The sequence below is a fragment of the Manacus vitellinus genome, unplaced genomic scaffold (assembly GCF_001715985.3).
Source record: "Manacus vitellinus isolate BGI_N305 unplaced genomic scaffold, ASM171598v3 scaffold_0_pilon, whole genome shotgun sequence".
Classification (NCBI taxonomy): Eukaryota; Metazoa; Chordata; class Aves; order Passeriformes; family Pipridae; genus Manacus; species Manacus vitellinus.
Genome location: NW_021938789.1, coordinates 20,025,102 through 20,037,209, shown reverse-complemented (window position 1 = coordinate 20,037,209; position 12,108 = coordinate 20,025,102). Strand labels below are relative to the sequence as shown.

At 34.8% G+C, this 12,108-nt stretch overlaps 1 protein-coding gene across 1 annotated transcript in view; it reads left to right on the top strand.

Moving 5' to 3' along the window:
- GABRA2 (gamma-aminobutyric acid type A receptor alpha2 subunit) overlaps positions 1 to 12,108 on the top strand; it is a 63,297-nt gene that overhangs the window by 37,423 nt on the left and 13,766 nt on the right. The window contains exons 4-7 of the mRNA XM_008927432.3: positions 6,377 to 6,597; positions 8,894 to 8,976; positions 10,866 to 11,009; positions 11,778 to 11,930. Of these exons, the coding sequence (XP_008925680.1) occupies positions 6,377 to 6,597; positions 8,894 to 8,976; positions 10,866 to 11,009; positions 11,778 to 11,930 (601 nt within the window). The remainder of the gene's footprint in view (positions 1 to 6,376; positions 6,598 to 8,893; positions 8,977 to 10,865; positions 11,010 to 11,777; positions 11,931 to 12,108) is intronic.

The following is a 12,108-nucleotide window of genomic DNA, read 5'->3' as shown; positions in this document are numbered from 1 at the left end:
AGCTGAGGATGGTTCTTTAGAGAGAGTGACTGAACTGGGAACCCTGTTTTGGTTTTTTTCTGTCTATTTTTCAGATTTCCTCATTCCAGTTTGTATTTCAGATTTTGGGGTTTTTCTATGAAACTTATTTTTAGCTGTTTCAGAGTCTATTAGCTAGAATTCCTTAACTGGAGAGAAGCTTTACAGGGGTGGTATGATATGTAAGTCTGGGCAGAATAAGGGAATGCACCAAGATGATTTTTTTTTTACAAAGATTTCTTTGTAATTAATGTAGCTATTATTTTAACTCAGTAACAGAGGACTAAAAGTAAAAGAAATTATAGATACACTTGGCTTTTTTGGATATTGAGGAGCATCTAGGTTGTGGTTTTATAACTGATATGTTTCTGAAAAGTCAATAAATTTGTTGCTTTATTACCTTTTTTATTGGCTCAGATCATTGCCTTTGCAAGTTAAATCCATGGGCTGAAATTTTGATGAGAATATCTCATAAACTCTTGCAGAGTTTCTGTCCTTTTATTCTGTTGGGAAGGCTTGTTCCTCTGTGCAACATCCTGCCAAGTGGATTGATATTGGAGATTGATTTGTCAGAGGCTGTGTCCAAGCCCTTCACTGGCATTAGCTCTCTGTGTACCCCTTGTTTGAATTCCTGTTCCCGGCACCAGCAATCAACTGTGTTTCAGGATTGCTCTTTCTCCATGTCTGAATAAAAAAGGATAATGAGAAGTGTTTGTGTTTTCAGTCACAGCAGTGTGCATAATGTCCTGTAGTCTCTTTTCTAAGTAATCCCTACTCATATCTTTCACATGCCTCTCTTGCCCTCTTCTGTACTTCTTTTAGGCTCAGAGTTCATTTTACGTCAGGTCTATAGAAAGAAAGAGAGACAAAATTATTCAGAGAAGGCCCTTTTCATAAATGAATATGAATAGAAAGACATTCTCTTCCCTAGACACTATCATTCAAACTGGTTAAACACATTTTTTCCAGACTTTTTTTTTAATACTCCATGTTTAGATTCAACGCTTAGACAAAAATGACTGAAGTTGGCAAATGAAGCAGAAATAAAAGGCTTGAAATGAGTTCTTCAAATACAGGAAAATCATACTACAATTCCCTAGAAATATTCCACATATTCTTGGTAGTATTAAAGGTCATGTATATCTGGAAGACATTACTTACGTATTTAAAAATGAATATATGTTCCTTTGAAATGCAGTGTTGGGATAGCGTTTCAGTTTTTTACAGGGCTGTTAAGGGTTTTGATAAAAAATAACCAACATTGCAGTTTTAAACCACAGCCCTCCTTCATCAGAATATTTTCAAGGATTCTATTCACCAATGTGAATTCACCCCGGAAAGACCCGAAAGGAATTTTTGGCCATTTGCTATTTCCTTCTATTTTCTGTGTTGTGCACACATCAGAAGGTAAGTTTTGAAGAAGAGCAAAAGGACTCAGCTCATTTATCTGTGCAGTGAGATTTGATGTTCAGTATACCAATAGAGAAGTATTTGTACAGAGCCTGAGTAATCAGTGCTCATGATTGGAGCGTTGAGGCGGTTTGGAGGAGAACTAGTTCAGTCCTGATGTTGTTAGACAATTATTTGTTTTTAGAGAAGAGATAAGTAGAAAGTAAGATGGATTGTTTGTCCAGTCTGGTAGACAGGCCCAAGTAAAGCCAAACCATACAATGATGAACTAGGTTATGCAGATTGTTGTAGTGAGTTAGCCCTTGTGTATGTCATCTGCACCATGCATAGATCTGTCCTACAGAGAATGAAATGACCAAAATGACAAACTAATGATTTGATCCTCCCACTGTAAAGCTAATTTCAGCATTCATTCAAAATGTTTAGTATGGAAGTTTAATAAATTGATTTGCATCACAAACTTGCACTCATCAAACCCACAAATATCAGGTTATAACAAGAGTGCATATACTGTGTAGATTAGTTTTCTTTGCATAATTGCATTTTTTTGAGTCTAAAACTCCTTGATTTCTGGAAAGTTGTTTTTTTGCCTAGATGCATACCAGTCATGTTAGTATTCAACAGTAGCAGACACATAGTAATATTGTTAATGTTTTTAAGCTAAACTGAAAGAAAAATTACACATTTCCTTAAAATAGATATGATAACAAGAATTTACTTTTTAAGAATTAAAATTATGAAATTATACTAATGACCAACTAAATATCAATATGAAGACCCTATATTAGCTAGGTGAGATTTAGGCCCATGTATCTGGAGTGTTTATCTCATCAGTGTATCAACCACAGTATTTCTGACTGTCTTTAAGGAATCAATGAAAAGATATATGTACCATTTTCTGTTTACTTGTTTTTAGTTTTTTTGTATTTGCCTTTTAGAAGTTTTATATTTTACGGTATTTAAAATTTGCTTTTGTGGTTATAAATGTGTGTCAGTTAGTGGCTTTAAGAGTGGTAAAGAGAAACATACTTTAGAGAACTGAATAAGAGAAATCTTTACAAGTAGGGAATAAGGACCTCTGGCCTAAACTATTCATTAAACAAAATGCTGTGTTCTAGAAGGTGATTAATAAAATGTTCAGTCTGTTTCAGGAAAATACTGATTGCTAATGGACACTTACAATTTTAGAGATGTTTGGAACACGTCCATCTTTACTCCATATGCAAAAACTGCCAAAATCTGCCAACCATTAGCTCAGAGGATTAGAATACATTTTTTATTGTCTGAACTTTTCCTATACAAATCTGTCCTTAGCAAAAAAAAGAAGACTGACATGTAGTGAGGAGGGATTGCTTATACTCAGGTCAGTTAAAGCTTCTGCCAGAGATACTAATGTCTTTTTTTATGGTGCATACTGTTATGCACAACAACTGCACATTAAAAGAAGAATGAAATTTCTTCACCATTTTATTCTTCTAACCATTGAACTGGCAGTGCTTCTTCATACTGTAGTAAGAACTCATTGTCTGTACCAAAAATTTCACATAAGCTGATTTAATATACATTTGAAAGATTAATTGTACTGTGTTAGAATCTAGCTGTGAAAGCACATTTTAAACAGAAATCAGTAGGAAGCATTTTATTGTTCAGCAATGATCACAAGAGTCCTTTGAAGACCTGGAAGTGTTCTCCTGTGATTTTGTGGAGATACTGCACTCTATACTGGAGCGTAATTTGGTTGTGTCCAAAGACAGCACAGGGTTTTTCACATAAGAGAATATCTGCAGTTTGAATGAAACTAGTATTGGGTATTAATTTGAGTATCCTTTCTAGAGTCCAGATTTGCATTTCTCACAGAATGTTAGTCTTCACAGAAAAGTAAGCATTACACAGCATTTACCACAAAGTAGCATGTATATAGAATAGGAATTAGTTGCAAAATTTTTATGTAGCATATTTTGATAAATGCTGGCTTTTTATCACATTGAATATACTCAAAATACTTCAATAATTTCATATTTTTTCATTTATTTTATATAGTAAACATCAACAGGGTATTCACGATCATAAGTATAATAAATTTGGCACAGGAGGGAACATGGGATCGGTGGATATAGCACTGGGATGCAAAGGCATGGATTGTATTTTGCTTTTCATAATCACTCTAAATGGACCATGACAAATTAATTTCACCTCACTGCCTTAGTTTCCTTTCATACAAAGCTGAGATCCCAATATTTCCTTTGAAAAAAATGCACAGAGGTCTTTAGAAAGATAAGTTAGTTAAGAACTATGTGAGATTTTATTACTATTGTTGTAAATGGAAGAAGAAGGTGTTTGTCGTCATTCACACCAAACCTTGGTTTATTCCCTATTTCCATCTTCTAAATGGGATGTTCTGAAATAAAGATCACCAGTGTGGATTGGATGGAGAGATTAGAATTACCTGTGGATCAATCAGAGATTTATCAGTAGAATCTTTCAAGGCTGCAGCTCAGATTCTTTCCTACTCCTTACTACTTCCTACTTCCTTACTTCCTAAGCTGTTGCCATGCAGCAAGTGTGGGATTTTTTTGAAATATTGCTGTTTTGATTTAGGGGCATTTCATGCCTGCTTTTTTTTTTTCCAGTTTTATCTCTCTGTGATTCTTTTTATGTATGTTGGAAGACAGTGAAGAAGCAGGACCTTTGAAGTTCTTTTTTGATGGAAACATTGCAGAAAGTTCAGATTTATATTCTAATGATTTATGTGCAGAAATATTTGTCAAAAGAATCTGTAGGATGTATCACTCTTTTTGAGTGGGATTTCAAAGTCTTACTCCCTCAGGCTCTTCTTCCTACTTCTTTATACCTAAAACATCAATCTTATCATACTTATCAATGACTTACTGGTAAAGCCCCTCAGACAAAAACCACAATGAAGCTCTTAGGGCAATTGTTTTCCTTTAATTACACTGTGTTTCTATCCAAGTTTCATATATTCCCCTTCTTCAAACACACTGTTTCTGCTGCTCCTGATCCTCCATGATACTAAGCATTTTGTCACTTTTCCTGGTCTACAATTGAACTGATAGGTAAACTGTTGTTTTTAAATGGGATTTTAAGTTGTATGATATTTAACAAATAAAACAACATATAAGTCAGCAAATAAAGAGTACAACTGACTGTGATCTATCACAGAGAAATAAGCAAACTATTTGTCATGAGACTGTCTCTGGTAGTGATGAGAGACTGAACAAAATCGAGTATAATAGCAAAGAAATACATGTTTTAGAGGTTCATAATTTTGTATTTCAGAGATATATTTACTAAAATATTATCAAAGATAATAGCAACTGGCTTTAAAGAAAGCCAAGCAAATTAATTTTCAGTATACTGTAAATTTGATTTAATATAATTTTGAATATTTATGATTATAATTAGAAAAATGACAAAATTTTATTGTATTTTATTGTAAGACCTCTTGGTATAGCTGAAAATTGAGCTGGTGATTTTTGCCAGATTAGGTTGTAAGTATTCATAATTTCCAAAATATGCACTTGTCACAGTCCCTAATGAGAACTGTTTTCTCTCCTGCCCCTACCATGTTCCTTCAGGTGACAAAATTCTCTTTCTTTTATTCCACATGCTCTCCTTAGCCTCTGGCCCTGACCTGGAAAAGGTCCTCACAGCTCCTTGGCTCATAGACCAAAGGAGCTGAAGAGGCTGTCACTTGTCGCTGTCTAGTCAGCACTCCTTTTGTACCACTGTATGATTGATGGAGAAGAACCTTAAGCCTTGTTAATCAGCACACAAGGGAGCCAGCAGAAAGTGATGGAGGCTGATAAGTTCCTTGAAGTCACTTCTATATTGAAATCACTTGAATATTTTATATTGGTTGAATTTTATCAGGACTTGTCAATTCAAAGATAATTTACTTGAAAATGGTTTATGTAAAATGGTTTATGAAGAGCAATTGCAATAGTACAAACTGTCGCAACATACAAATATTTTGAAGTCATGAGACCATTTTGTACCTGTCCAACAAAACAAAAAGGTAGCATTTGCTAATACACAGAATGCAGTTTCATTCCAACGAAGTTTTTATGCTCTTCCATTTCCAATTTATATGCTGTGCTGACAGTAGCAAAACACTAAATCAATTTCCAGATTCAATTTGAAGTTAGTGGATGAATTTACATTATCAATGTTTAATCAGTATCTTTTTTGTTTGTTTGTTGCTTAGAACAACAGCAAAACCCAGCAGATGGGATGCCCAGCACTGGGTGACACAGGCATCTGGTCTAGGTTATCAGTCTGTTTTTGCCTGCATTCTTTTCCCGGATTATACTGCCTTCCCAAGTTTAGGCATCAGAGTAAAGTTCCATAGACAGTGTGTGCCACCTGTCAGTCATCACCTATTGTTTCCTACCTGTGTATTTTTCTTCATAAAATCCATACCACTACAGAGCCTTACATTCCTCTTTAGAAAGTCTTCCTTATATCGTCCTGCTGCAATATATTGTACCCTTTACAGGTTGCCTTGTTTCCTTACTTCTAGTCTCAACCTTTCTCTTGTGCTGTTGAATGCTGGATTACTCTACAGCAGTAGATGCCACAAGAACTATTTAATGTCTTTCTGTATATTTTTTCCTTACTTCTTAATGTAAAATAGCTATGTTTACTGAAATTAGCCTTGTCACACACCCACTGTTTATCAGGCACAGAAATCTAAATATTGGAAGTGTTCAATATACAAACAACAGCTAGCAATCATGGAGAAAGTCATACCCTTAATACATTGAATTCCTGTTTATTATTCTCAATATTATACAATTTTGTGTGGTGATCATTCTCCCTTGACAATTTTACCAAGGGAATTCTGCAAAAGAGCTTTTCTGTTTTGGTTCTCAGAAAGCAGATTAGTGTTTCATTGTGTCAAAAAAGGCATATATTTATTCCATTACAGGAATACACAATAGATGTTTTCTTCCGTCAGAAATGGAAGGATGAGAGATTAAAGTTTAAGGGCCCAATGAACATTCTTCGATTGAACAACCTAATGGCCAGCAAAATCTGGACCCCAGATACATTTTTTCACAATGGGAAGAAGTCAGTGGCTCATAACATGACAATGCCAAACAAACTCCTACGAATCCAAGATGATGGAACTCTGTTGTACACCATGAGGTAAGTCTGTTCATCGGTTCTCTACTCAAGCTATTTCTTGATGTGATTTTTTTTGAAGTAACAAATAAGGTTCCAGGAGGACTCTCCTTTGTTGTATTTCTGTCCTAGCAGAAAGAAAGCTAAAAAAATGTGTTTGGTTTCCAGTTCTGTTAAAAGTCTATTGGCTGATAATGAGTTAGATCAGTTTTCCTACATGTGCCTCAGTTTTCATATCTCTGTAATGCATTAAAGATACTGACCACCTGCATAAAGTGCTTTGAGACCTTCAGATAGAGTTTACCCACTCTTAAAATTATTAAAATAGTATATGAGTTTTGCCTGTTACTGCACCCATGGTACTGACTGTGTGAGCCCTTAAGCAAATTTATTAAGATCAGCGGCAATAAAAAAAATCAAAGAATAAAGAGTTAATAAGGTCTCAAATTCTTTCCAGCAAGAACTATAGGGAAAATATGTCTTGTTATAATAATTGTTTCTTTATATATAATTACAATATTTTACTTAGAGTTTTAATTTTTGCATCCTGTGCATCACTAGCAGCTACCATAAATATTTACCTGGTAAAAAGTATTAAATTTACTTAGAAAATAATTTATGAAAAAATTATGAATATTATGTATACATAGATATAAACAGCATTTCTATAAGACTGATTTCTTCTTTGATTACTATTTTAACAATAATGTTACCTATATGGATTTTTTTGAAATTTCCGGACGACCCTGCCTGCCTTAGTTTCTTTCTTTTTCTTGGAGAATATTTAATAAATTGAAGTTGTTGTTCCTGTAGACTTAAAATCCCCAGCCTAAGTAAGATACAAAATGTGAGCTGCAAAGCAAACATGTACTGTATGATTTTTTCCATGCAGCCGTACTAGCATCCCTTAAGCCTGATTTTACTATGCAGCTCTGAATCCCTTACAATATTGAACGTTGATGGCTGGACTCCTAATGATGTTAGATGATGTAGTGGTTGGAAAAGTTTGCTGGAAGTCAATTGAGACACCATTTATAGTATTTTTTTCTTGGGCTCAAATCAATATTTGAACTAGTATCTGTATAACCTGACTGAAATTCTCTTCCTCCAGAAGGTATTATAATCACATACTATAAATAATAAGAAATACTATTTGAAACCATTATGAAACATAAGCTGAGTCATGTTAAGTAAAATTAACTAAACATTTTCATGACTTGTAAGTATGTTGCTTCTCAGAATATAAGGTTAATGTGTAAACTGGTTTCATTGCCTAGATTTTAAACAGCCTTTTATTCTGTGTCTAAATAAAATGATTGTGTGATTTTTATCAGAGGCTCAGGCAGTTCTTTTCTTTGCCTTCAGGTGTTTCCTGATTCTTGTCTCTCTCTGCCCCTTGAATTCAGAAAAACATTCCTGGGGAGTGGGGGAATAGAAATATGGAGTATTTTTGAGTGGAAGGTTGGGAGAAAGTAGCCAAGAATAAAAAGACTAGAAACCACTGGCAATACAGATGGATGTAGCTGATGTTTGAGGCTGGATGAAGAAGAGCAAAGGCATCCAGAAAAAACCTCTACCAAGAGGAGGCTTCCAGGATAGGAAGGAGAAAGAGACATTTTTTTCTTGGCTTTTTTTAATTTTTTTTTTAAACAAAAATAATGAGAAAGTCTGTAAAAAAATTTCTTCAAATTGTTTTAAATTATTTTTTATTGCACTAATTCCCATATATGATACTGGGATATTGCTGGGGTTTTTTTCACGAAATCAGCAAAAGTGGATGTACTGTTCACATACTTTTGCATTTATACATAAATCAAAAGAATAATCACAAGTAACATGGAGAATGAGTAGCAACAATCTTTTGAAAGAAAGCAAATATTTTTCCTCTACATATTCCATTCAAACTAAAAAACTCAAATTCAGAAGACTCTGGAGCATAGTCCTTTGGCAAATTAACTGTATTTTATATGCTTTTATAATGAGCCTTTGAGAGCCATATAAGCACACATGTATCTCAGAATATTATGAGAAGAAAATTACTGTACTTAATAACCTGCAATTACATAATTTATATTTGTCTTTAAATGGTCTTTGCTCATAGTTTTGAGGTCAGCTTTTTCAGATTTTTGATGTGATAAATTAATGCCTTCCAAAGGAACACATAAAAGGGGAGAAGCAAGAGCTGATCTAAATTTTTGTTAGTTTAATATAAAATTGCAATTTAGTCTCCTAAATCAGCATGCACTCTCTTCAGTTCTCTGGAACTGAATTTCTTGCCCTGCTAAATGACTTAAATGCATCATAGTCTTTTGCCTTTTAGGCTTACAGTCCAAGCTGAATGTCCAATGCACTTGGAGGACTTCCCTATGGATGCACACTCTTGCCCACTGAAATTTGGCAGCTGTAAGTATATAATGTGAAGTATAGCCTTTGGTTAGTGGATATCTAACATTGCTCAGCATAATTTTGTTTCAGTAAATTCTTACATGGAGGAAAAAAAGACCGAAATGTAGCCTTAAAACAACTTTAAAAAATCCTGTAATAATGAAACATATGCCAAGAGGCTACTTTCTTCATTTGCATTCCTAAATTGATAACCCTTCTGACTAAGTATATTAGACTTTGTGTGAACAGGAGGGATTTCTGTTAGTTTCATTTTTTTCTTACCAGTTTGTTCTTTGTTCTCTGCCTATGATTTCTGATTTTCTAATAATCCAGAGAATTCTAAATGTGAGCAATGTGATTTAAAAACCCCCCTCTCTTTCATTTCTCTCATAGTCATCTGTGCTCCAGCCTGTTGGCATATCCAGGGGACTCTTATTTCTGTTCATTTTGAATGGCTTCACACACATTTTATTTCCTTACCTTTCATTTTCAGACAACTGTGCATTTTTCAGCTTTTATTCTGGGACAGAATCTGAATGATGAATAGCGGTGAAAATAAGCAGGAATCCTGAGGATTTGGGTTTAACTGAGGCAAGTTTGCCGGTGGTATATATTTGTCACAGCTCTTCATATGCTGCTATTCTTACACTGCTGGGAGGATCATCAGCATGTATGAATGTCTTTTTTTATAAGTAAGAGAAAAGCCAAACTGAATGTATGGAAGAAGCTGTAGTTTAATAGATCATCTTTCTTTATTATTTTCAAAAAGTCTAGTCAACAGTGGGGAGGATGTGGACAAATCAACAATTGGCCATATTGATTTGCATTTAGTGCTGATTTGCATTAAAGCAGAGATATTCTTGTGGAAAGATGGAAAGATAGATGGGAAGTGTTAAGAATCTCTACATGCTACCCACCTGATAGATTTTGTTAGTTATGCAATTTATGTCTAGTTACATGAAGAAGCTTCTTTCTGATCCTCTAGAGATTTCTCAAGTATTTGCAGACCAACAGAAATTATGCTTTTCTCTTTCACTGCACTACAGTTATGGTGTAAGGTTTAAAATGTACTTTTCTCAGTCATTCAAAATGAACACACAACTTTTTCCATCAGTGATTTACCCTTTTCCTTTCATGCGCCATTTGCTAATAGAATATTTGGCTGGAAAATCTTCCAGGACATACTCGATTTTTTTTGTTTCTTACTACAGTGACATTGTTGCTGTTTAAAATACAGCGTTGATTTGCTTTCATTCTAGTTTATTTTGACAGACCCCAGGCTAAATGTATGTTTGATCATGAATGTACTGAGAGAGCAGCTGCTTAATGTCAGTGTGCACCCCAAAATGATGGCAGGGAGTGTGATTTAAGAGGGTGGGCAGGGCAAGGCACAGAGCCACTACGAGGGCACTGTCATTGACCCTGGCTTCCCATATTTAAGTCTGAATTTCAGCTAATAACACAATGCTTGTAATACATCCCCAAAGTTGATAGTGGGGACAATGAAAGGTCAGAACAACATAGCAATGAATTTTCAAAAATGTTGTGCGTTCTGAATCTTGCAAATTGTTGTTCTTCTCATCTGCCTTACCAAAGTTATAGGATGCATATAATACCTAATCTCCAACAATTTTTTTAACAGTGTAGAAAAGATGTTGTTTGTAATTTCAAAGCAATAAATTGTGGTTAATAAGATCACAAATGAGTGCCCTGTTCCCATGCTACAACAGGTATTTACTCTACGGTAAAGCTGTTTAAACAACCAAACATATTTTTTACTACATCATTTTAAACTGTTTTCGGTGAATTTTAATTTGAAAATTAACTGGGTATTGTAATTCTATGAGTTTTGATGGAAGCTGTTTAATTTAAATTGCTGACAAAATATTTTACCTTGTTTCTCACAGATGCATACACAACGTCAGAAGTGACATACATTTGGACTTATAACGCTTCAGATTCGGTACAGGTGGCACCAGATGGCTCAAGATTGAATCAGTATGACCTTTTAGGTCAAACAATTGGAAAAGAGACAGTTAAATCAAGTACAGGTTAGTAAAAGATATTTTGAAGAAAAAGGCAGTTGCTTGCTCTGAAGAATATATTTCTGGTGCTGTTAAAGGCTACTGAAAAAATTGTTGCAAAAGGTGATCTATTAGGCATAGTCAATGTACTGTACAAGTAACACAAACCAACACTTTACCGATTCTTTCATATTAATAAGTAACTGGTGATAGCAAAATTGAGCTTGTCTGCAGTGACTGTTTTTTAAATGCTGGCTGGAACTCTATGTTGAATCCTTATATTTGTAACCCAAGTTTGGAATATTTGTTTAATTTCATATGGGGACACTTTTTGTCTATTAAATGATAAAATATATAGGTTTCCCTTCCATCATGTTTTTGGCATTAAACACTGTCTTATTCTACCACACTCTAGACTGTTTTCCTACATGTGCCATTCTGTGATGGGCCCCCACGACTGCTTTCTAACCATGGTTAAGTTCTGAAGGAGCTGTTGTGTGAATGCAGAGTTGCTTATGTGCAGAAGCCTTCAGGGCTGAAGTTCTTCTCAGGGCATACAAAAGTTCCTGAAAGTTCCTTAACACTCATCTGTCATGGAACTCAGTGGGAATAAGATGTAGCTGTACTCAAAATCTTTCTTGTATTCTGTAGGATGCTTTCTATTACAGAATACTTTCAGTATAATATAACCCTGGCACATTTGGTTCACATAAATGTAGCCAACTTTCTTTTACCAAAGAAATGGACTTTCTTAAGGTTTTGTTTCATTGTATTTTGTTTGTTTGTGGTACCTAGGTGAATATACAGTTATGACGGCTCATTTTCACCTGAAGAGAAAAATTGGTTATTTTGTCATTCAGACTTACCTCCCCTGTATCATGACTGTCATTCTCTCTCAAGTGTCATTCTGGCTGAACAGAGAATCTGTACCTGCCAGGACAGTCTTTGGTGAGTATACTGAGTAGCATTAGCTCTGTTTGCAACAGCTGAAGATGCTAGGAAGTATTCTGGAAGTAAAGGCCTTTTTCATTCAAGTTAAAGTGTTTGTACAATGTGCTATTATTTCTAGTCCAGACAGCTTTCAACTGCAGCTTACACATCTCCCGAGAATCCCAAAGATTTTGGA